This window comes from Emydura macquarii, unplaced genomic scaffold, assembly GCF_026122565.2.
Source record: "Emydura macquarii macquarii isolate MOO-44397 ecotype Brisbane River unplaced genomic scaffold, CSIRO-AGI_Emac_v2 contig_71, whole genome shotgun sequence".
NCBI lineage: Eukaryota > Metazoa > Chordata > Testudines > Chelidae > Emydura > Emydura macquarii.
In genome coordinates this window covers 7,867,719-7,893,693 of record NW_027130208.1, presented here as the reverse complement: position 1 = coordinate 7,893,693, position 25,975 = coordinate 7,867,719, and the positions used below count along the sequence as shown (strand labels likewise).

The 25,975-nt window shown below is 43.0% G+C and overlaps 2 protein-coding genes across 4 annotated transcripts in view; one reads left to right on the top strand and one right to left on the bottom strand.

Annotated features, from left to right (window-relative positions):
- Positions 1–11,733, top strand: part of LMOD3 (leiomodin 3) — a 21,690-nt gene extending 9,957 nt beyond the window's left edge. For 2 of the 3 annotated variants that reach the window (XM_067542219.1, XM_067542224.1), the window contains 2 exons: positions 1,422–2,825; positions 7,403–11,733. In XM_067542219.1, the coding sequence (XP_067398320.1) occupies positions 1,422–2,825; positions 7,403–7,429 (1,431 nt within the window). In that variant the 3' untranslated portion in view covers positions 7,430–11,733. Of the gene's footprint in view, positions 1–1,421; positions 4,046–7,402 lie in introns of all 3 variants that reach the window. The other variant, XR_010918648.1, reaches the window with a different exon arrangement.
- On the bottom strand, positions 11,722–25,975 carry ARL6IP5 (ADP ribosylation factor like GTPase 6 interacting protein 5). The gene is made up of 3 exons (XM_067542233.1): positions 25,749–25,975; positions 14,093–14,310; positions 11,722–13,669 (listed from the first exon to the last, which is right to left on the bottom strand). The coding sequence occupies exons 1-3, from the start codon at positions 25,922–25,924 to the stop codon at positions 13,497–13,499; spliced, it is 567 nt and encodes a 188-aa protein (XP_067398334.1). The 5' UTR covers positions 25,925–25,975; the 3' UTR covers positions 11,722–13,496.

The following is a 25,975-nucleotide window of genomic DNA, read 5'->3' as shown; positions in this document are numbered from 1 at the left end:
TCCAACCTTATAGAAGATGGTTGTATTCTAGTACATGGCAGTACAGTATATCACTGAATTCCACTATCAGTTTTTGTGTCCCAGTAGCTCTTTACATAGAAGATAAGCTGTAGCTTCATCATTTTTGGCCTCTGACAGGTTCATATATAAATGTGCTTCCTTTTATACTTTGGGATGTTGAAGGTTGTTGGGGTTTCTTTAACCTCTCTTGTACAAAGTAGAGATGGGCCTGAGTTACATGGTTTGGATCCAGATTTGAACTATTCCAAAGTTTAGGGTTGTTTGGTTCATTCCCAGCTCTACTTCAAGTTAATTCCATACTAAGACACTGAGGGGTTCATTAATACAGCCAACAGACAGTGATTTATTTATGTTTCAGCATCCCCTGCTTTGTCAATTCAGAACTTGACCAACAGCAACCGTCACTGTTACAAACGAGAAATGGAGATAAATGTCACTGTGGTCCCAATCCTGACCTCAGTGGGTCAGGATCACCACCAATATCTGTGTCTCTTACTCTTGTACCTTCAAAGGGCCTGATCCTGCACTCCTTATTAATATATAAAAACTCTCACTGGAGTCCATGGGAGTTTTAAGCTGAACACGGACTCTAAGATCAGGCCCTCTGTCTCATTGTTTACTAACAGCAAGCTACAGATGAAGTGAAATGGGTTCTGAGTAGTAAAATCCAATTCTTTTACCCTTCATGACTAAGGGACAAGAAAATTAAATTTTACATGAAATGGACCTTCAGGGAAAGTGGCTAACCTTCCTGGCAGAAACTGAGCAGAGGCCAAACATGAACTCATTCCTGAAGCTAAAAGCACAGACCTTGTATCAAGCAGTGTTCAGAGACCACTTTCCCACCCCCAGAACACAAAAGCAATTGACCTAATATTCACCTACATCCCCAGTGGTGCCTCCTGGTTGCTAATGCTCTACACAGAAGCCCAGACTCCTCAGGCTTGGACACTAATAGTTCTACCCGTTACTATGGTGTCTCCTCTTTAGTCTTCGTTAGACTGAGCCACAGAGCCAAGATCTAGAAATTTATCTCCAGTGTTTTTGCTACATGAAAAACAAAGGTTTCCTAGAAATGCGGCAAACAACGCATTATTACAGCACAGAAAATTAGGGCCTGATCTAAATCCCATTGACGTCAATAGAAAGATTTCTCTTGCCATGAATAGACTTTACATCAGGAACCAGAAAGAATTATTGGCATTCTTAAAGTGTGTATATGAGAGTTTATAGTAGAAGAGTAGTTAAGTTAGGCCAGAAGTACTATGAGCAATGTTTCTCTTTTTCTAAGAATATTTTCTCCTATATGATGTGGGGGGGAAATTTTTTATTTTAGCATATAAGTCCTGTAACAAAACCATTTTAAATTATTTCAGTTATTAGCATTTTGTCTTCTTTAGAGAAACACTGCAGAGAAGTGTGAAGAAAATACTGGTGATATTGACGATATTGCTAAGAAAAAAGTGGCAGGAGATACTACAGAAGCAGACCAAAAAGAAAAACATTACAGAAATGAATGTGTCGAACAAGCAAAGCCTGGTTCAACCCAACAATTGGGAGAAACAAATGAAGACAGAAGCTATAAAGAGAAAGAAGATGATGACGAGGAGGAAGATGACGATGACGAGGAAGATGAGGAGGAGGAGGAGGAGGAGGAGGAAGAAGAGGAAAATGAACAAGAATCAAGAATGAAGAAACCATGTGGAGACAAAAACAGCAACAGTGATCAGATAACTAAAAAGCCATGTACGGAATCAGGGGAAAGTCCAGAAAATCAAGAGAAGAAAGTATCAAAACTACATCTTCCAAAGAAGTTAGCTGTAGATACTAGCTTCATTAAGTTAAGTGCAAGACCTTCAGGAAACGAAACCAATTTAGATGACAGCTTGGAGAAGGTCCGGAAAAATGATCCAGATGTGAAGGAACTCAACCTGAACAACGTTGAAAACATCCCAAAGGAAATGCTGGTGGACTTTGTGAATGCAATGAAAAAAAATAAGCATGTAAAAACATTTAGTTTAGCCAATGTGGGAGCTGATGACAACGTAGCTTTTGCTGTGGCCACCATGTTACGTGAAAACAGGAGCATCACCACTCTAAATATTGATTCAAATTTTATCTCAGGCAAGGGAATTGTTGCCATCATGAGATGTCTGCAATACAATGAGACGTTAACTGAACTGCGTTTTCACAATCAGAGGAATATGTTAGGCCATCAAGCTGAAATGGAAATTGCCAGACTTCTGAAAGCCAACCCTAAGCTGCTGAAGATGGGCTATCACTTTGAACTTCCAGGTCCCAGGATGGTTGTTACCAATCTGCTCAGCAGAAATCTTGACAGACAAAGGCAAAAAAGGCAGGAAGAGCAAAAACAGCAGCAATTAAGACAGCAGAGAGAGTTAATAGCCATGCTAGAAAATGGACTAGGGTTGCCTCCTGGAATGTGGGAAATGCTAGGCGGACCAATGCCTGATTCAAGGATGTGTAGCTCAATCCAAGCCCCCAAGCCAGTTGTCCCTAAAACTATGCCAATGAGCAAGAAAAATGAACATGCAAGAAAGCCAGCCCCTGAAGAAAAGCGCGGTGAGGAACCTGCCTCCTTCAAAACGGTCAAACTCAAGAAAACTCAGCGCAAGCCCACTATACCCGACTATGTGGAACCAGCTGAAAAAACCAGCATCAAAGACATGATCAAGACGCTTAAACCAGTTCCAAGGAAACGACCATCTCCTGTGGTTGAGATCTCCCCAAGAGATAAACTATTAAATGACATTCGTCAGAGTAACGTCGCTTATCTTAAACCAGTAAGTCGATACGAAACAGAATGGTAGCAACAGGGAAATATTTCAGTCTCTGTAATTTAGTGCAAATCAAATCTGATATTCTATTTTAAGGGCATCCACAAAAACATATACAAAAATTGCGGGGATATTCAGCTGCAGACACATAAATATATGTTTGCATGCAAGTTGGCATTTTTGTGAACAGATTTTGAGCATTAGGCACTTGTTTCTATATGCACAAATGCAGACTTTCACACAGTCAAATTAATGCAACCACAAATTTTGCAGGTGCATTTGTTAATGCCTGATGAAGATGTGGCCACTAGGCTTTATGAATAGATTCATCATGGTTTTAACATTAAGTACATTTGTATTATGACATTTTGATAAAGGATTTGTTAAGCCTGGTCTACGCTTACCTGGTGATTTGGCGGCAGTCAACAGGAGTTATGCAAGTTACGCAGAGTAGCTTGCGTAACTCCCATCAACTGCTGTGCTTCCCTTCTGTGCGCTGTCTTCATTGAACTGCGCCGACAGGAACCGCATTCCCGTCAACGCAGCGCTACACCACTTGAGGGGGTGGATTAACAGCATCGACTTCTGGATCGATTGAGTGGGTCTTCACTGACCGCTCAATAGATCCAGATAGGTCGATCTGACAGCGGTGACTTTGCCGCCGTCAATATAGACATACCCTTAATTGCCTCCTGGGCCATTGTGAGCTGTTAGGTGAATTCATACTTTAATTCATACGTCACATTCCAGTAATGACCTACCACACTTTTATTTCAAATGTGAAGAAGATTAAGCCCAACTGGAAATCCTTATATAGGAAAAACTCCCACTGAGTGTTCCTTTAGCAAGGATGGCACGACCCAAACCATTATTTGCCCATAGAATGAGATTTTTTATACCTAATTTCAGCTCATAACTAGACCAATCATAAACCACTGTAAATAGTAGTCAGTGAAATGGTACCACTGATGCAAAGTCCTAAAGGGAGATTTCAAACCTCTGTATGCTCTCAATCATAAAGGTAAAAGACAAGGACTTCACCCAATAGATAAGCATGTGCACATGTGTGTTTGTGTTTCTTTTAGGGTGCAAATAGTTGCAGGAATGATCTGCACGTTATACAGAGTCCTGAGACAATTTATGGCCAGTCCTATGAGGTTCTGAGCCCCATAATAACAATACTTATCTGGCACTTTTCATCCATAGATCTCAAAGCCCCTTACAAGGTCAGTATCATTATCCCCATTTCGCAGTGGCAAGGATTATTCAAAGACTGATTTAGCTGCAAAGAAAGGCAGTCTTCGGAACTTCTTCTGATTTTTTTAGATTGGTGTATAAGTGTTGCATCCTGGATGCTGCTATGCTGTCTGGAGTGGCTCACAGTTGTGAGTGCTAACCTCAGGTCAAGGCAGGCACCCCAAACTGGTGGTATATTCTATGATTAGATTTCACCAAGCCAGGGACAGATGTGAGCTAGATCACTATATCAGTCTTACAACGGAGACACGGACAGCCCCCTTAAACTCTCCAGCCTGTCTTGCCACCCAGACAAACTGACCTTTGTGATTAAAGGTTATATAAACCAAAACTCACATCACATGAGGTTACCCCCAATCCCAAAGGGTCGGTCATTTACCCCAGATCAATTTGGTACTCTGGATCGCACACCAAAGTCACCGCTGGCAGCCAATTCTCAGTAAACTAACTAAAGATTTATTAGCTAAGAAAAGAAATGAGTTATTGAGAGGATAAAGCAGGTAAAATACATTAATAGGTGAGCCAAAGTTTGTAAATCCAAAATGATAAGAGAGATGTAGTAATCTGCTAATTTCCCAAAAGTCTTCCAGGGTTACCCAGAATAATTCTGGGGATCTCCATCTTCTTGTCTAGATATTCCACCTTGTTGGAGTCCAAACAGCCCAGAGATCAGGATTATTCCTTTGAATCAGTATTTATAGTTTCTGCTCACAGAAGACAATCTGGACAGCGTCTTTATCCACATGGGCCAGTGAATTCCCATTGTTGAACACAATGGCCCTTGCTCTGAAGTTAGCACTCTTCTTCATTCACATTTCCAAGGCTCCAGTCGCATGTGATGGATAATTTAATTACAGCAAAACACACAGTGTAAAAAGTAATGCAATAGCAAACAAGAATCCTTCATTAGTTTTCATGAACTTTACACATCAAGTACGTGCTCATTTTAACACTAACACGCACTTTTGATCTAGGATTAACTAGTTACAGGGATATACATAATGTAATGTGATAGCAATCCTCGGGTTATGGGTAAGTGAAGACAATGCCATTAACGTTTCCTTTGAACTAAACTAACACACCAGTGAATTGGCCTGATTACACTACCTTTTGTCACAACTTTGATTTCTGTTAGCATATGAGCGAGTTAGACTGCAGCCCTGTCTTGAGCGGGCACCAGGGTAGACAGCATCACAGATGCATCGTATAAATAGTAAATAGAGAGCCTGCTTTTCAGTACATTCAGCAGCATACATAACAAAGATCCATACAATGGCATGTCTGGGCAGGGGAAGTTTCCCACCTGGATCTGGGTTCCCATTCATGAACCACCCTCCCACATCCACTGTGTTCTTGCTCTCTTTCACTTTCCTCTAAGGAAAATGGTAAAATCAGGGTGGTCTGTAACCCCAGTAGCATGATATGTATGTTTTGGATAGGAATGATTAAAAATCCTAAATATTTGAGCGATCCAGGCTGCAGTATTGCTTTAAAAAAATCATCGGGTAGGCCCTCACAAATTATTTTAAAGTAATAGATTTGGGTTTCTTTTTATTTAACTTCTGGTATTTGAGCCTTTAGGAGTAGCATTTTCAAGCTTCTCTCCACAACCTAGAGGGATAGAAAAAAAAAACTTAAAACTTAAAAAAAAGAGAGCGTTTGTCACTTCATAACAAGGCTCCACACGCGGGAGCTTTAAGAAAAACACCAAACAACACAAGAGATGGCCACCCTGGGGTTGGTCTCTGGGCTCTTGCTTGTTGTTGTACCATTTTCTTTCCCTTCCTCCAGTTGGGAGAGCTTTTTCTGGTGGCTCCATCCCCAGGTGGGAGAGCTCAAATGCCAGCCATGAGAACATTGCAATGTGTGTGCAATGAGGGGGAATGTATTTCCCGGCAAATCTCCTCCTCTCAGTTACAAGGCTGGTCTGGGAACTGCCTACTGGAAAAAGTTGGTGTGCACCAGAGCTACGTCCTTATGAGGTTTGCATGGCTCAAATATTTTCAGCTGGATCAAGGCAAGTGTGTTGCACCTCTTAATCACTGAGGTCAGCCATTGCATTTATATTTAATTACGTCGTCTTGAGTGCTGCATGAGTTGTTGCCCAATGTACAAAGTCAAGCAATATACTATGCGGCCAGTGGCATTCTGCTCACTGAGGTGCTGGGGTCACTGCCCTCAGGGTGGGCCTTAGGGAAAATGGCACCCTTAGGTGAACTTTCTTTGATGTCCTTTAAGTACTGCTCCCTGAGCAGCAGGCAGCCGCTCAGCAGACGGAGCAGCAGTGGTGCTGCAGATGTCATGCTGCCAAAAGTTCAGAGAGGGGATGCGTGTGAGTGATCCTTTCGTCCTCTCTCCCCAGCCTCCTGGGTGGGCATGGCCCTTCTGCAGTTTCTTGATCATGGTGCCATCATCCCTCCCCCTAATCACGGCACCCTGGGCAGAGGCCCACCCGCCAGGCCAGTCCTGGCCGCCCTGCTTGGGAAAAAATGAGCTAAACTTCCTGTCGTCCTAATCTCGCCTAGCACTCATAGCTGTTACCCAATATAGGGGAACTATTCTGTGAGCAGCTCTCGTGTCCCAGTGTCTGAGTTACACAGTTCAGCAGCAAGATTTCCAGGAGGGCACTGGACTGTAATTCACTGAACAGCCTACCGTCCACAGCAGAGCGCGGAGGGGCATTTCTAAACGTGCCCCTCGGCCTCAGTCCCCTGCTGTGGCTGCCAGGCTAGTCAATGATCCTGCGGGAAATTAAGGGGAGCTAATGCGCCATCTAAAACACTGGCCTAGAATGGCCACGGAAATAGAAATAGAAAACAGTATCAGCCTCGTATTGGAATCCTTTTTCTTTTGCCCCCTTCTGTAATCTAAAGAGGGACCTGACCAAAGTAAAATACCCCCAGTGGACAGGCCATTTTATTTGGATTCAAGGCATGTGGGCGCTGCTCTTAACTCTGCCACTGACTCACTCTGTGATCTTGGCATGTCACTTAACCACTCTCCAGAGTTTCTGTTTCTCCATTTGTCATAGGGGGATAAGAAAGCTGCCTCACCTTATAGTGCAGTCTGAGATCTATAGGAAAGTGGTGTTTCTGGGCTAAGCATTCCTATTGATTGCTACACGACAATAGCCAACAGCTTTGTGAATTCTAAGAGAGAACAAAGTGCCAGGAACTTCTTAACCATTTGAGTCACAGGATTTCTTGTTGCATTGTCAGTACTTTGATGTTACTGTCTGAGTGTAATAACCACAATTATTTTTGGATAGAAGAGCGGGAAGCCATAGTTTCCTACTACCAACATGTCGTCTTATTGGTCTTGTACAGGTGCCACTGCCAAAGGAGCTAGCGTAAAGCACCAAGATTCATCTGAAGGAAACAACTTGAAATAAAGACTATTCAAGTTTCACTTCAAAGGATGCTTTCTTCGGCAGCCAGGTGATAGATGCGAACGTGTGGGAGCAATGCATGTAATATGCAGTCTGTTTATAGGATGATGAAAAAGGGTGGAATGGAACAAGTCAATGCTAAAAGGATTTCCATCAGCTATCACGTAACGATGATGCCTTCGCATAATCTCTGTCTGCCAGTTGGATTCTAGTCTCCAATTTGCCCAGGTGTATTTGCCCAAAAGTAGCAATAACTTGACAGTTTTTACGGATTCGGACAGTGCACCCTACTGCTTTGGGACTTTCTGCTCTTAAATGCTCCTGCGGCACATAATGACCTAGTGTGACTTTTTTTCTTTATGTACATACGTCTTTTTCTTTACCCTGCTGTATGCCACTGCTTTTTACAAAGAACACACGTGATTTCTAGCTACACAACTTAATATTTTCAGTTCAGAATTACTTTCATTTTTAGACTGAGGAAACATCAACCGAAAAAAAGAGCAAAAAGGCCCTGGCTAGGAGAGAGCACAGTGTGCATTTCTTCCATAACAAACTGCAGTAGTCCTGACACCAAAATGGCTGCTATCTCTGCAAACAGGCAGAGTTCTTAGAATCTTAAAGGCACAGTACCCAGGAGAAAAAAAGTTGTAAGGGTTTCAAACTTCATATTCCATAGAATGCTTGCCAGAGCACATTCTATGTGGTTAGCATTTAACACATGAAGCCATGTGCTGTTTTGGGAGCTGTGTGATCTTTATTCCCCTGGCACATTTGCTCTGTCCTTGCTATAACCCCTGAACCGTTTCTCCACCCCCTACACATTGCAGTCACCTTCTGAGAATAGAACTGGACTATTTCAGATGTCCTTCAATATTACTGATTAACTGGCCAGAGGAGTTGCTTCTGAGTATTGTGGGGCCCTTGCCCCCTTCCCTCTGCTTGGGGCTTAGTAAACTGTTTGCCAGTTTGAGGAAGGAACTGAATTTCTCGCTTGCATGGCGATGGCAGTGCAGAGCTCTAGCTGAAGGTACCTGCACTCCCCCATCGTTGCACAAGCTAATGGTTCCTAAATATTATGATGGGAACAAATACTTTAAACGGTCAAGGCTCTGAGCCTTGACTCTATAACATCTAAACACAACAGAAACACCCATAGAACGTGTTCAGGAAAGGAGGAGGGTTACCTCTGGTTTTGAGGAAAGTCTCCTCAGTTTCTCTCATCTTTAATGAATCCTTTTTCTGGATGCTTTCCCTCTGCTACCAGGCATGCTGTTGTATTCCCCCACATCAGTCTGTTTGTACCAGCCTATCCACTCTTTCCCCCTTGTTGGTTACTCTCTCTGCTTGATTCCTTATCTGCCAACTCTCCCCTGGGGCTCCACAAAACTTCACTCCACCCAAACCAGCCTCACCAAGTCCATTAGCGGCCTCCTCCACCTCTAACAGGGTTAAGGACGTGCTATTTTTACCTTCTTGGTCTGCCTGCTCCTGTTGCTCTTTTCCCCCTCTTCTTGACTGCATGTCCTTGGCCGTTCAAGAAGCTGACCTCTCCTTTCAGCATCTCCTTTGGTTGTTCCTCATCCTAACCTTATCGCTCAAACTGATCTCCAAGGCTGCACATAATCTTTGTGCCAGCCAGCTCACTCGCATGTCACTTACACAATCCATGCTCCCTTCCCAAACCCTTTTCCTCCCACTTGCCGCTTCCACTCATCATATTGTCCCCACATCGGGCACAGTTGGCCATGTCATGCCAGTCAACCCTTTCTCTTCTTTCAAACCCACTCTTCCAACTTTGTTCACCTCCCCTCCCCCTACCTTAACTGATCTGCTCTCTCATTCCCTTTAAGACTCTTGGGCAGTTAGGGTGCTCGGCTTACTCTCTTTGTAAGGGACTGTATCAATTCACAGCATGCTAGGGGATGTTTAACACTGACCGTGAAAAGGTTAAGGGGGAAAAAAAACAGTTTTACTTTATTTCTCATTTGCAGCTGTCAAATGACGAGACAGTTCTAAGTGGATGTGCCTGTGTTGTAGTCTCTCTTTAAACTGAAGGATGAGCAGGAAAAGGGGCATCATTTCTGCTCCAGCTAAGTTGCCTTTGCTGCAAGAGGCTGGGAGGGGAGGAAAGAGCAAACATGGCTTTGCACCACCCTTATTCAGCACTGAGTCAGGACTCACCCCCACGGTGAGCAGCTTTTGGAATGGGCAGGCTGGAGGAAGGTAGGCCCTGATTCTAGCTCTTAGTACCATGGCAAGCCAGAGGCAGGGTGAGGGATGACAGAGCTGCTACAGTGGCCCTATGCTACCAGCAGATCTCTACATGCTGGGTATGCTCGCAGGGCCCCGTAAGTTGATTTTATGGCTAATCACTGTAGTGAATGAGGCCCATAATGTCCATGTAAAATGTTTAGTGTTCCTCATGTCTACAGTGTGTAATAACACGAAGGAGCAGGCAGTGAGTGAGCTCTGGGAGCTGCTCTGTGCTCACAAAACCTGCCAGGGTCTCTAAGTGTTTGGAAGAAAATATGGCAACCCTACCCCTTCCTATTGGGAAGAAAGCAGAAGCCCATCACTACCTTATGTGTAAGCATCTGCTACCATCCCACAGCATGTAGCTTGACCTGTGGCAGGAACTGGCCCCATGGATAAGATACAGAAGGGAACTATATGGAGGAAAGAGTGGAACCTGCTATTCTTGGTGGCATCAACCCACCCCTAGCATGTGATTGCAGGAGAGGTCAGAGTGGATGTGGGCAAAGGAACAGGAGGTAGATAGAGCCTAGGGAAGGCCACACAAAAATCGTGCCTTGGGAAAAGTAACAGGTGGGCTGTCAAAGCAAGTTCACTACTGTTCCCAGTTGTCAGAGAAGCAGCTCCACCAGGAAAAGACCCCATCTCTCACCCCTGTAGAACACATGCAGAAAGCAAACGCCACTAGCCAGCTCCAACTCCACTGGAGAACGGGTTTTGTCTCAGTGCAGGGACTCGCCGACCACGGAGTTGGGCTGACCCTCACGGCAGGAGGCTCATCTACTATTAGCCCCTGGTAGATGTCTATAGTTAGCATGGTCGTGTCCATCGTTGTACCCTACTCGGCAGGGTGATTTTGGGATGTATATCCCATCACTCCCACCTCACCCTTTTTTTCCTTCAATAGGAGTTATACATTATCACATCTGCTACTCGCTGCCCTATTCGGGTAGGACTGCACTACTTTCTCCAGTGGTTATACCTAAGCAGCTGTCTTCCCCCAGTAAATAATTGAGCCCACCCCATCTCTTTTTTGATGGCCACTTATAGTTACTGCCAGCCTGTAACAATGCATGCCCAACTCGTGCCTTCTGTACTTCTTTATGGACCTAATGGATCCTGCTATGGCCACAAACAAACTTTGCTCTCGCCTTTGCTGCAAACTTTGCTCTTCTCTCTCCCCCCAAAACCCAGGACAGATATCTGCAAATTGGGATTTTTGTTATTCTTAAAGTAGAGCCTCTGTCATCTTGTAGAGGAACGCATCCCCTTTGAGGCCACAGAGCGGTTTACCTCTTTTGAGTCTGAACAAAAGCTGCTGCACATGTACAGTACTGATCTACTCCCAGTTGGTGTGCGGCTTCATGAAGGATGTTTGGTTGTTTTTTTTTGTTTGTTTTAAAGTTGGGAGGGGAAGGCAGAAGTCTTCTTCCTTCAAGTTCTATGTACATAAAGATTATTAATATAAGGCTAGAAACTGAAAACTATTATTCACATATAGGCTGCTGTGGTTTGTACATGCAATTTGGAGTTTTTCTGCAACTTGGCATGGTGGAAGACAAAAAAAAGCTAGGTGTCCACACCCTGAAAAAAGATTGGTTTAAGAAGGAGGGGGAAGGGAGGGAAGAGAAACCACACCACACACCACCCAGCCTGCTAAGCATACCATTTCTCAAGTGATCAATAAAGTAGTCTAAGGAGCAGCCCTTTCTCCTCTCTTCCACTCACCCACCCAAAAAACGATAGCTATCCTTACTGCTCCATGCAATGAGTCACTCTGGCATGTTAAAAATCAATTCCCTTTTTAAAGAGGAAAGACGACTACCGCTTCATTGGGTTGTACTTTTGTTAAAGCACTGAGCATAGTTCAAAAGCAAAAGTTTGTCATTTAGACTACTCCATATCAGATGGACTGCACAGTTTTTGTAGAGGAATGTGATCTTGATTAAAGCTCATTTTTCTGCATTGATGCATTTAAAAAAATGAAATAAATGCACTCAGTTTTATCATCAATTGTTAAAGTTTATTCTTCACAACTAATTTTTAAAATTCTATAGTGTAACCATATATTCATGAAGTCATAGGTTAATCTCTTCTAAGTGTAGCAAGAACTACTCATCAAAAGCTAAGACAATGCACTACAAGAAAGGAACAGGTCATTGCTTCTTACTCTGGTATGTATACATGTACAGAGTTTACAGACATACATCCAATAAATACTGATCACTCTAGAACGTTTGTATGGAATGAGGTGTTCTGACTCCTAAACAATTCATTGTGAAGAGACAGGTGTGTGTGACCGCATCTACATACACAAACGTGGAAGAGGTTTTTGGGTTATCTGCTATACCTGACATAGCAATTAGGTCAGTTATAAATACTTCATAAAAAAGGGAGCAGAGATGCAAGAGGAATAGTTGCACACTATGTTAATCTGCATAAATTTTTCCTTGCATAAGGTTCAGGTAGCACAGACTGCAGTCAAGCGGATGTTTACTGAAGCTACTTGTAATAATAGCTCTTCAAAGTAATTTCTTCAATGACTTTACAAGTGGTTCTAAGAATGTAATTTATTATTTATAAGCCTGAAATCTAGTCTTATTTCCCTTGAACAGAGTCATCTATGGAATAAAGTTAGCAAGATGTCGGTTTTAGCCAGTGTCTGTTTTCCAGTTAAAATAAATCAGAGCACAATTTGGACACCGAAGTAAGTCCTAAAATCTCTTAAGGGACAGCTCTGTTTAAAACAAAACAAACACCAAACAAACACACACCACCCAAAAAAGCCAAGAGAACACCCCAACGTCAGACAGTGGACTGTAAGGATAGTGTCCTAACTATTCTGTTTAAAAAAAAAAAAAAAAACCCACCAAACAAACCCAGCTTAATTAAAAAAAGCCTTGTAAGTGTGAAATCTTGGCTCTATTGAAGGCAATGGCAAAATGTCCATGGACTTCAATAGAGCCAAGATTTCACTGAGACATTTAAGGCCCACAAGTACCTTCAGATACACATGCGCCTCTTACTTGAATTCAGTGGAATTTACACAGGTGTGTTGCGGGCAGAGATGAACAATGGGACTATATAGTTTACATAGGTTGCCCATTTAGACTTGGCTCTCCTGCTATAAGAAATAGTTCAGTTTATAAACAAACTATGGAGCATGTCAGGTGAGGGAGAAGTTGATGCACTGTGATCAACTTACTCTTACCATCTGCTACTTTAGATAGTAAGGTGGTTTGAATACAACCCACTTGAAAAGTTAACAGGAGGGCACATTCCTTCGAGGTTCTTTTTTGGAGGAGTGGGGGGAAAAGGAAATGGAAAAAAAAAAAAAAAAAAAAGTTTGACAGAGCTTTCAGCCAGTCCTGACTCTGCCGGATTAGTGCACTACTGGTGGTCATAACGTTTTTAGCCAAACGGCCCCTCCCCCCAAAACCATCATCCCAACAAAGTGCATTATAAACACTTGGACATGACACTGGCTAACGAATTCATTCAAAGACTGAAAGTCATGTTCCCCCCTCCCAAAAAAAACGAAACAAGTGCTTGAAACAGAGAGTGTGTCTGTGTGTAAGACATTTTGCCATATTATAGAAAGGTGACCCTCTCCTCCGCAGTCTTAGAGGAGCCCTGAATAACTTCCTATCCCTGTATCTTGCCCTTGTCAATCTGTTCGGTACGTGCAACTCGCAGACAAACTGAAAACAAGCTTTGACAAGAGTAAATAGCAATTAAATTCCTGCAACAGATAAGAACGCCATACGAGATGCACATTATTCCTTCACTTTAGCAATGTAGTCAGCCAGTTTAGTGATGTTCTCTTCCTGCTGTTCAAGAGCATCAAGTACTATGCCCATGGGGGTCTTCTTCAAGCCTATTCCTTCCATTTTATTCTCCAGTTTGTTCTTTATGTTCCGAAGCCTCAGAGACGCATGGACAAAGGTCACTAAGAACAGAAACAGGTATTTGGTAACTGACATTTCCGCATTTAATACCTAGCTCTTTAGCACTCTTCCTCCGTACATTTCAAAGCACTTGGAATGAAGTCATCGCTCCTTTACAAAGGAGCCGACATCCAAAAATAAGAAGCTGGAAGTATAACATTGGTACTGATGTGGTCTGCTTAAGAAGTCATGTAAGTACATCCTTCCTCCAGTATGGATTATTGTTCTTAAACGGAAAACTAGATTTCTTTTAAGGCTGTAGCAAGTGAAACTTGAGTTCACCAGTATAAGATTGGTCTTGGACAAATTTTTTAAAACCTCAAATTTTATATTATATATATTTTAAGTGAAGCCAAGAGCCAATTCAGACTTAATATACTCGAGCTTTTACTTTTAGGGCGGAGGGGGAGGGGAGTTATACTTACACAGCAGAGGAAATGTTATCCCAAATATGAACACCATGACACCTCCAAAATAGGATATCAAGAAGTAACTAGACAGCAGGATGGCTACCACAAACGCAGTTGGGTACTGCTTCTTGAACTTCCGAAGGATGTCTTTGTTGTGTGAGGCCCACACAAAACCTGTGAATACCAGCACTACGACGGTGCCACCCAGGATCATATTCAGTGGGCTCAGAAATCTGGGGAGAAAGCGAGGGAAAGTGTTTGAGCAAAATCTTCATTATAAACACGTAAGTTACGCATTCAGCTTGAGCATCTCACTATTACACAGGTGGAAAGATGGAGACCGTTGATAAGGTCTACGCGTCAATGCCTCAAAACTCTCATCAGGTCACGCTTTATTTGCATGACAATGTTGTCATGCAGAGATGGTAAGCCACTGGTAAGTGCTGTGCTGCATTAGTATGGTTTTTAATGTGCATTTACACAAACTATTCTCTGGTTTTTGGAGATCAGTGCTTATGAAAGCAAGGAGCTCGTCTAGCTAGAATCCTGACAGGAATCCCTGTCAGCGCATCTAACCACCACCCACCCATTTCACTCCTGGACCTTTGCTGAGCAGCATCTGACAGTCATGCCAGAATGTGTGATGACCTAGTACTCACTGGGTCTTGTCTCTCTCACTTGTGGTCTAAAACAGTTTTCACAGGTGAAAACACTAGTGATTATCCACTGTAGTGCTTTGATCCTTCAGATAAGGTTCAGACCATTATATTTCATTTGCACTCCCGCTCTCCCCCACTATATTGTGCAGAGTGTTACTTTGACTTCTATTTATATTAGAAATCATCAGATATCGTAAATGTAAGAGAAGAGATGCAAAGATATCGTGTGTATCAAAACCCAGGACATTCTGTATCCACATGAAGGTCAATTACTTTCATCAGCATGACTGATGCAACTGCAGGAAGAATGGGTGTCTCAGGGTCAGAAGGAACTAGGGCTTAGGACAGACATCCTGCTGGGAAGCTGTAGGAACAGCCAAGTTTGGCACAAAAGCCAAGACTGCGGTTTAAGGTTCTGTTTCCAGAGATAGCAGTGGGACAGATATGACATGGGACAGACCTTATGGAATTAAGATCAACATTACTGAATTAAATTCAATACCCTGCAGGGCCCATTGTATTAAAAATGCAGTTGTTTGTGTTATTGCAAGCCTGTATGTAATGTTGTGTATGTTCATGCGCTTCCTGTGGTTATCAGCCCTTTGAAGCCATCCCCTGGACAGGTTTGTATTAATAGTTCCAACTAGATTCTCCAGGACCAAATAGTTTTTTTTGTTTTTGTTTTTTAAACTGGCTCAGGGCCTTTTATCTGTTCCGGCAGACAGACAGGACCCCTGGTCTGCTGAAGGGCCCCAATCCTTAGGAAGAGTGGAAGAACTTTCGCCTACTGTGACCCCATAAGACTGACTGCTAGTTCTGAGGTGAGACTTAAGAACTTGTGACCACAAGAGAGACCTCTTTGGAGATCTGAAGGACTCATGCCAATGCTCAAACATCTCCCACATGGGCAAGGGAATCTCTGGAAGGTTTTTAGCATGTGTGCAGGTTCTTGTATTGTTTAATAGGTTTTCTATATGATCTTACACCCTCCTCCCCCCGAAAGAATAAATAGGCTTGCACAGGACGTGCTGTGTGGTAACACACCCGGTGCAATTACACAGTTATATACAATTATAACTGTCTGAGGAGAAAGTCTGCCGAAGCACACCTGTCTTTTGCTGGGAATAAACACAGCGAAGGCAGGGGCTGTTTAGCCTGGGAATGGCCTGGTCAGGCTGGAGAGACTCATAGGTCTCCACTCAAGAAAGGCAACAGCCAGGGAGTCAGATGCCTGAGAGTGGATATACTTACTGGGCAATGAAGACGACAGTACAGGTGCAGTTGCCCTGAACTGTGACAACCAGAAACCAAAAACCCCAGGATGGGAAGGAGTTTGGGATTAACTCCACCGGCTCACACCACTCTTCAAATAGTTGTAGGCCATTTTGTCTGCCCCTCCCCTACCCATAACTTTCTTAGCCTGCTACTGCACTTAAGCAAACAATCTATTAATTCATAAGAAAGCCATACTGGGTCAGACCAATGGGCCATCTAGCCAAGCAGACGCAGGGAAGTGATTGTTCCCCTCTATTTGGCACTGGTGAGGCCATATTTGGAGTACTGTGTCCAGTTTTGGGTCCCCTTCCCACTACAGGAAGTGAGAGCAATTGGAGAGAGTCCATTGCAGGGCAACGAAAAGGATTAGGGGACTGGGGCACATGACTTATGAGGAGAGACTGAGGGAACTGGACTCATTTAGTCTGCAGAAGAGAAGAGTGAGGGTGGATAGCAGCCTTCAACTACCTGAAGGGGGCATCCAAAGAGGATGGTGCTAGCCTGTTTTCAATGGTGGCAGATGACCGAACAAGGACCAATGGTCTCAGATTGCACTGGGGGTGGTATAGGTTGGATATTAGGAAACACTTTTTCACTAGGAGGGTGGTGAAGCACTGGAATGGGTTACCTAGGGAGGTGGTGGAATCTCCATCCTTAGAGGTTTCTAAGGCCCAGCTTGATAAAACCCTGGCTGGGATGATTTAGTTGGGGTTGGTTCTGCTTTGAGCAGGGGGACTAGGTGACCTCCTGAGGTCCCTTCCAACCCTAATCTTCTATGAGATTTTTTGTGTCTCATTATCCATCCCTTTCCTAATGGTTGCTAACACTGTTAGCTTTTTTGACTGTCGCTGCACATTGATTGGATGTTTTCAGAGAACTATCCACAATTCCTTCAAGATCTGAGTGGTAACAGCTAATTTAGAGTCCATCATTTTGTATGTATAATTGGGCGGTCTTCCTCCTCCCTGCTCCATGTGCATTACTTCACACTTAAAATTGAATTTAATCTGTAATTTTGTAGCCCAGTCACATGCTCTAGTAAAATCGCTTTGTAACTCTTCAATCTGTTTTGGACTAAGCTACCTTGAGTTATTTTGTCTGGTCTGAAAACTTCGCCACCTCACCGTTTACCCCTTTTTCCAGATCATTCAGTTGAGCAGCACTAGTCCTAATACTAATCCTTGGGGTACCCTGCTAATTTCTCTTTCCTTTCTGAAGGCTGACCATTTATTCCTCCCTTTGTTTCCTGTCTTTTAACCAGCTAAGGATCCTTGAGTAAACCTTCCTTCTTATCCCATGACTGCTTAGTTTGACAAGTTCCCTCACTAAAGGCTGTTCAGCAAAGACTTTCTTAAAGTCCAGGGACACTATATTGACTATCATCCTTCTCCACCTTTGTGGTTATTCACAGAATTCTAATAGATTATGCTTTGCCAATTTCCCCTTCCAAAAGCCACATTGACTCTTCAACATGCCATATTCATCTAGGTGTCCAATAATTCTATTCTTTACTATAGTTTCAACTAATTGGTCTGGTACTATAGTTATGTTTCCTGGTCTGTAATGGCCAGGACTATCTCTTGAGCTTTTTAATTTTTTTAAAGTCAATATTATATTAGCTACCCTCCAATCATTTGTGACAGAGGCTGATAGTTAGCAAAGCTGCAATTTCACACTTGATTTTCTTCAGAACTCTTGGGTGAATATTATCTGGTCCTGGTGACTTACTGTTTGTCCGTTTAATTCCAAACTTCTTTGGACACCTGAATTTGGGACAGTTCCTCAGATTTTCCATCTAAAAAGAATGGCTCAGGTGTGGGGAATCTCCCCTACATCCTCTGCAGTAAATACTAATGCAAAGCATTCATGTAGCTTCTCCACAATGGCTTGTCTTCCATGGGTGCATGGATTTCTGTTACAGCTCTGGAGAAGTTTGTCAAATAGGGGAAGAAAAACAAAAAAACAAAACAAAAACACCAAATTCTGACACGTTAAGAACAGTTGTGGTGCCTGCATGACCAAGATGATCCTGGCTTGCCCACTGTTAAATGGGGTTCATCCACACGTTAGCAATTCCAATATTTCAGGCCATAGTTCTCCTCAGGCATAACCAGATGCAATGTCAGAGCTAAGGGACTGGCCTGCACTAACACCAACAATAATCTTGGCTCATCATCTTGGGACACTGCTGTAGCATATGTTAGCATGTATAGTCTGCCCTTAACATTCAGCAAAAACCAAAACCAAGAGCCATGTCACACACATTATCGAGTTACACTGGCCATATTTGAACCATGACAAAAAGGGTTCTTCTGGAAAGGAGAACTAATAACAGTTGTTTCAGACAAAAGTGGTCTCCAGTTTCCTCTGTAGGCCAGCTGTCCCAGCAAGAATGGGACAACGGATTGAAAATAAAAACCCAAGTGAGCTGCCCACCTGCTCCTGTTGCTCATGTCTGAGCTGCAGCATGGCACACTGGACCTCTGGTGATCCAGCAGGCCAGTTTGCAACATGTGAATCACTCATTGCAGTCAGCCACAGACTATATTTAGGGTAAAACAGTCTCAAGCTTCCAGGCTGGAAAAAGTGACCACTGCTATTCAGGCAGAAGTTATTTTAAATCTGTGCTCTATTGCATCAGGATTTGTGATCAGACTCCATGAGTAATTCTAGTATTTGTTTCTCAAATAGAAAGTGCTTGTAGTACTTTTAAAAAGTCTACATACACCCCCTATCCCCTCCACAAGGAGGATTAACCTTGATAACTTCATGAGAAGTGACTAGGTCTGTTGAAGAGTTTGTTAGTAGCCACATCATTCGACTTGTGTGTGGGTGTTCACTTGGCTGCAAATGTTTGATATCTTCCAATTCAACATTCAAAAGCTTTTATTTGTTTTCCCACTTCTGAGTTTGTGTAAGTCACTTCCTCCCAAACATTAAACTATATTTTTATCCATATTTACAGGTAGTTCATACCAAAAAAACAAATAAAACAAACCCCTCTGCTTCATAGGTTTAAAGTTGTATTCTAGGGAGTTTGTGCAGTTGGCGTTCCTCAGATGCAAAGACAGTTGCAAGTGATCCCACAGAAGAGCTCTCCTGATGAAAGAGTTAATCTGAAGTACATGTTTTCTGAAGTGGGATGAATTGGAAAAAAAAAGCACAAAGAAGCAGTGAGTGCAAGTATGAAATGAGATCATTCAAAAGCCACATGAAGGCAGACTAGTAGCAACTGCTATCCAAAGAACATTAATATTCATGTTTGAGCCACGTGGTTCAAATTCAATCTTGGACGTTCTGCTTTTATGCCATTATCCCCGTAACCTTGTTACAGAAAGCTAGCTGCAATATGAAGTCCTGCTTCTTGCCCCCACATGCAATGCAGTGCTACAGCAGGATCATGCTCACAAGCAACAAATACCATCAGAGAGAAAGAATCAAGTGCTGACGTAGTTCATGAAGGCTGCGTTCTGCTCCGTGAGAGTCTAAATCAGACTTGTCACTGTTACTAGATATCAGCTATATTTAATGCACTCCGATTTAAGGAAGGAGCGAACAAATGATCAGACAATCCTAGTTTTCCAGGTAGAATACTTTGCTCGTGAACAGTTAGGTTTTCAACTTAGTCCGAGATATCAGAGTAAGTGACGGGAGGATCATGGAAACAGAGTGCAGCGAGGCTGAGTTGCCTCAGGTTAAACCTAGGTATTGTATTTTGGAGCATAAGTTTATTTGGGTTCTTTGCAGCATTTATCCAATACCAGTGACTGGTTAAAATGGATTATTTGAGATGACTTCCTCCCAACATGAAGTAGAATAAATTAGTTTAATAGATTGAGAGGCTCAGAATTGCTTTCCCAAGGGCCAGATTTTTCTCTTTTACATCATAAATCTGAAGCATCTCCTCTGATATCATGGCTATCTACACAAAATCATCAGAATCTGCCTCTGGGATGAATTCCACCAGCCAGTGATTACTGCTTGTCTGTCTGTAGAATGGTAGTAGTGGGAGGCTCATCTAGCACACTAACACTCAAGGAAACATGAGCTGCACAAGTGAATGATAGCAGGGTATGAATTAGGGCCCAGTACAGCTGCTCATTAAGGTAATGAGAGAGAGAGAGAGACTTAAGCACCAGGCACAAAAGCATGCAGCACTAGTATCTGAGAATAGGAGTTATGTTGACCCATATTCAGTCTCTTAAAACCGTGTCCTGGAAGTTCCCCTACCACAGCACAGCAAGTATGTTCTGGCATTGCTTATATTTTAATCACTGTCTTAGTGACTTCCCAGCCCTCGTCTGAAGCCTAGACTGAAATCTTTCAAAACTTGCAGAGAGACTAGATAAGTGACCAGATGAAAGGAGGTAAACCTCTAAAGGGGAACTGAATTGTATTTAGAAAGTATATTAGGCATCTCAAAAAACTTAACACATTTTAAAAGACATCTAATGGGACGGCAGCACTGCAGTAATTTGAGTTTTAGGTTTCTCAGACAACTTGAAAAACAGAAGCTTGGGAAGAAGGCAAGTTCTCTCTGGGAAACAAGAACCAGTTAAGTCAGGAATAACAGTGTCTAGTGCAAAGTGTCCAGAACCAACTGCATGCTAATTGGATACTGCATTGCATTGGTTTCTGGGATGGAGGAGGAGTGAGCCTGGGATCCACAGCCAACAGAGAATGGCTGGGACAAAATCAGCAAGGAAAAACCAGCCAGCTAGAGATTAATTTCTCTGTAGTCTCATGATTACGGCAAGTATCCCACTGCCTCCTCTGAAATAGTATTTACTCTCATACAAGGTACAGTAAGACAGAATACAAGAAAATGGATATGGGAACTAACTCATATTTGTGCTCACAGGCTAGTAAGTCTGAGCGAAGGGCGAGGAAGAAGTCAGGCACTATTCTCAGTGAGCACCGTGTGGGTTCAGACTGCCTCTTAGTTTGTTGGATCACTGTGAAGTGCGACCTTATTTGATCCAGACCGACAGGCTGAAACTTAGTAGTGGTGCAGGAGGAATCAGGAGTAACTAGGCAGAAGGCATGTCTGACCATCAAGATTAGATTAAGAGGAGGTATTGAACTGTTAGAATTCAGATTTCAAGACGGATGGCTCACAGTTACCATCATAGGCTTCAGGTTAGATTTTCCTACGGTTACACATTGAATTAGAGGTGTCTCTAGATCTGAGACCCATACCATGCTACCTCTCTTCTTGGTAGCATATTTTCCATAATAGCCAGGTCAAGAGTGTGAATCAACATACAAAAAAAGTTGAAGTGGACAACTGTATGGAGAAGGGATAGCTACTGAAAAGCCAGCCAACTGGGCTAAGAACTGAAATAGTCCTTTAGTAAATAGAGCCAGCACTAGGCACAAGCAGACTAAGCAATTGCTTAGGGCTCCAAGCAGCTCAAGGGCCCCCCATTAATTAGTGTGTGTTCTGGAGGAGGGGGTCCCAAAAATATTCCTGCTTAGGGCTCCCAATGGGCTAGCATCAGCATGGCCTGTAAGTGAAGAATAGCCGACAGAGCTCCAGTGAGGTTATTCTTTTTCATGAGCCCAGGCAGAGGACAGTTCAAGATGTGGCACTGTGTCAAGCTTTTGAAGTGGAGATGCTTTAAGAACAGAGCTAGATTGAGTCTGTGCTTTATTTAGCAGCTGTCGCATCTATCAGCTTGTTTTGTTTTGCATGTGACCTCACTTCAGGAAAGTCCTTATAAAAAACACACTGGCAGAACCTGTGCGTTGTATTAAGTGTAGCTGAGGTTTTTGCTAACTGCGCCATGACTGTAACTAGGCTCACCCTCAACACAATAAATTTGTTTAGGGGGAATAGGTACAAAAAGACACCTATTCTTTAGAGGCCCAAGAAGGTGAGGCTCATGTACCCCTCCCCCCCTACACACATTCCAGTGGATTTGCAGGCATAGTGCGGCTTTACTTACTTGTAAGAAATGAATTATTCCAACACAGTACAGATCAAATGCTGCCCTCAGTTACACCTATACAACCTCACTGAAGCCAGTAGTTTGCATAGGTTTAATTGATGGTACAATTTGGTCCTGTACATTTAAGCAAGCATGAGAATAGGGATAAATATTACTTATATTACTAATGTTTGAGTTACCACAGCTGTGGGAAGTAAGTCTATTTCACATTCCAATAACCCCTAGCATCCCAAGATCTTTAAGATGTTCATAAATATGAGTAACTGCTACTGAACCCCCATCTAGGAATAGAATCCAAGAGACAAAATTCCCATGTCCCTCTGCTACAGCGACTAGATACCATTTCTTTGTATGCTTCCCACAATTTTGTTTTGCCATGTATAGAGGCCAACAATAGAATACTCAACATGGATCACGGTTTTTATCCTTCCGGTGATTTATAGCCCAACTCCTCCAAGCATTAAAAATTAAGTGGCATTTTGCTGCTTTGGAGTGATATCCTTGCACAAGGCATTATTCCAACTATATCAATCAGTTAATGGGGGGCAGAGGGAAGGGTGGGAGAATAAAGCTGTTAATTGTTAATGGCTGTGCAGTAAGCTAATGGAAGTATAAAGAAAAGGAAATCAAAGGAGGGGTGGGGAGAAGTCACAACATTCAGCAGCAGATAAGCAGACTATTAAACCATATCAGAACAGAGAAAAGGTGAGAGGCTAAGGTCTTTTACTGGACCAATTTCTGGCAGGGAGAGAGGCAAGTTTTTGAGCTATGCAGAGGTCTTCTTCAGGTATGAGAAACTTACTAATGTCAGAGCGAAATACAAGATCAAACAGATAAAGTTAGGAGTATGTGCGATTTGATCTTGTATTTCACTCTGACATTTAGTACATTTCCCAGACCTGAAGACGACCTCTGCATAGCTCAGAAACTTGCCCCTCTCACTGACAGAAATAATCTTTTCTTGGACCAACCTCACCCACCACCTTGTCTCTCTAACATCCTGGGACCCACATGGCTACAATACTGCATACATCAAAACAGAGACAGCTGTTGACTCACACAGCAGATGAGGGGCTCTGGGATCCTGATCTTTTGACACTACCAAATTTATAACGATTTTTAAGCAGTGTGAAGGCTCTGATCATTAAAATATAAGTGTTGACCTGCATGACAAAGGAGTTCCAAAAGACTATGCAAGTTTAACTGAATAAGTAGTGAGTGGACTTGTACTCAGTAACACAGAAACCTACTAGGCAAGATTCCATTCTCCTGCCAAAGTACCCTACTAGGATGCAAGGATGGTCTAGGCATACCTGGTCCTGCCTCAGCGCAGAGGGAGGAATACATGACCTCTTTGAGGTCCCTTCCATCCATATATTTTCTATGACTCTTCTTATCAGAGTCATAGAAATACCATCACACAATCTTAATGATAGGACAGATCTATATTTGAATGTTTAAGGGGAGATTTTTGGATCTTTGGGTTTATTTTTTATTCTGTGTGTACAGCACCTAAAAACAAGGGGGCCCTGGGGCTCCTAATGAAACAAATTAAAAAGCACAAAAAAAAAAAAAAAAAGACAGTTAAGCACCCAATTCCCATGGATTTTAAATCTCTAATTGATATGAAATATCTTGAAATGGCTACAAAGGTTCATAGGAGATATACAGCAACATAGCACCATATTAAGAATAAGTCCAGCCTTAACAAAAATCAAGTTACTGTCTACGATGGTGTTTTAAAACAGAGCAGCACTGTGATTCATTCCCACTGGCACTTTTATTGTATACGTAAGCAACCACATTAGCCAAGAAATGTTAGCATCTAGTTTCTGGATTCACAATTTTCTACTTAGTCCTGGAGGGGGCTCATACGCAGAAGAATGTTTGGTTTTGTTTTTTTTTTAAATGCAGTTTTGTTGTAGCAGTGTTGGTCCCAGGATTTTTTTTGTAAAATGTCACACAGGAAATGTGCACAAAAGAGGCTGATTACCATCTGAATGCTAATCTTATCCCATAAAAGCTGCATATGCATGTGTGGTGGTCCCACATGGCAAAGTATAAAGACCACTAAGAGTATCATATGAAAATTCTCTATTGTACTAGGAGGAAGCTATACAACGAAGGTAATATTGTACTTTTACAGTGTGCTCAGAATGAGGGATACAATAGATATTGCTCCTTATCCCAGGTACTTTGTATTCACTCGAGGTTGAAAAGTCTAATGAGTTCCATCTTATCAGATTCAATTTACAGCTATAAAAAGATTTTTTAATGTTACTAGCAATGCTTAAGAGACAATTCCTAAATAATGCTGATCACATTGCCAGACACCATCACCACCACAACTGCTCAACTCTTACAGTGGAGATCATAAAAACTATACAACCCAAGGTTACAAAAAACCACACCCAGTTTGAATGAGATTAGTTAAGGCTACTCTAAAACAGAGTTGACTATGGGCCAAAATTTAGCCTTTGAGAGCAGGATAGAATTTGGCACATCACAATGCTTTTTTGTGGAATCCTGTCCTTATAGCTCCTGTGCAAATTAAATCTCATCTTCAAGAGGGTTTTCTAGAAGATGTAGAGCTTTGATTCAGCATGGGATTGCTGCCCAGTGAACACTTAAGCATGGAGAATTTAGACAAATGACTAAGTCGGTGATGCATCAGCAGAGCTTTCTTTAGTTTTCCTGCTCAGCACACCGAGTATTTGAATTGGTGAAGTCAGTCAATCTGTCTCACATTAAAAAGGACAGCTTTAGGTCATGCATACTCAGAAGTCTGGACCTTGGCTTTCCATTAGGACTTGATACTGGATTTAAAAAAAAAAAAAACAAAAAAAAAAAACCACAAACACCCAATCAATATGGGAGTTGCACTATTTAGATCAATGACAGCAGGATTGGCATTCCTAGGAAGCAAAGAAGATCTCAGATTCACCTTACCCTGGTTTTTCCATTTCAGGAATTATTTTTGAAAACTAAACACCAAAACAATGTGTGTGTGTGTAAAAACAAAATACACCCAGCAGCCAACCAAACACCCACACACGCCTTCCACTTTCTAGATTCTCACTTGCCGGATTCTACCATAGGGCTGGCAAACCTTCAAGCAGAAAACACAGATCACTGCAGAGGAAGTGGTATGATTTTTTTTAAAAAGCGAAGCAGAGTTGTGAAGAGCACAGCATCCTGTTCAGAAACTCAATATTGTTTGTTTGAGGCTGAGCAAATAAAAGTTTGATTGGATGTGAAGCTGTAAACTATTTAGATCTCCAAAACAAGCCACTCATGTAGATAGATATGTGTATGCACACACCAGCAGAGAAAGGAGATGATGGGGGGAGGGTGGAGGAGAGCTGTTGTAGGGACTCCTGCCATCACACAACTGGGCATTAAAACGGAAACCGCACCAGCAAGCCGTCCCTGCAGTCACACCCTTTTTTGCCAACTCCACCAAACGGAGCAGCTGAATGCAACGAACTCCGGTTTAATGAGAAGAGCATGTCGGCTGCCGCCCTGAATATGCCCCGGTTCTCACCCGCTGCCTTTGCCCTGCCCTGCCCAGGTGGGTGTAGGCCTCGTGGGCACCAAAGAAGAGCCCTGCTCCCCGAAACCTTTCCGGTGCCTGTGTCACGGGGCACACACTGCACGAGCACAGAGCTTAAAGTGTGTGTGTCCCCTGCACGCTCAGCCCAGGCAAACAGCCCCCGGCCCGGCACGTTGAGCCGTGCTCGGCGCTGCAGGTCCAGGAGGGCGAGGGCAGCAGCGAGGCGCACTCACCCCACCACGGCGATGACGGCGGCCGCCAGCAGCAGGTAGTTGGTCTGGTAATAGAGCAAGTTGCTGACCACCCGGTTGTTCCATTTGGACACGTCCTGGACGTCCGGCCGGGCGAAGCGCTCCAGGCCGGGGAAGAAGTCGCCCCAGGCTCGCAGCGGGGCGAGCTGCACCTCCATCGCGCTGCTCTCTGCACGCGCCGTGCCGCACGTCAGCTGGGCCGGGTTAAA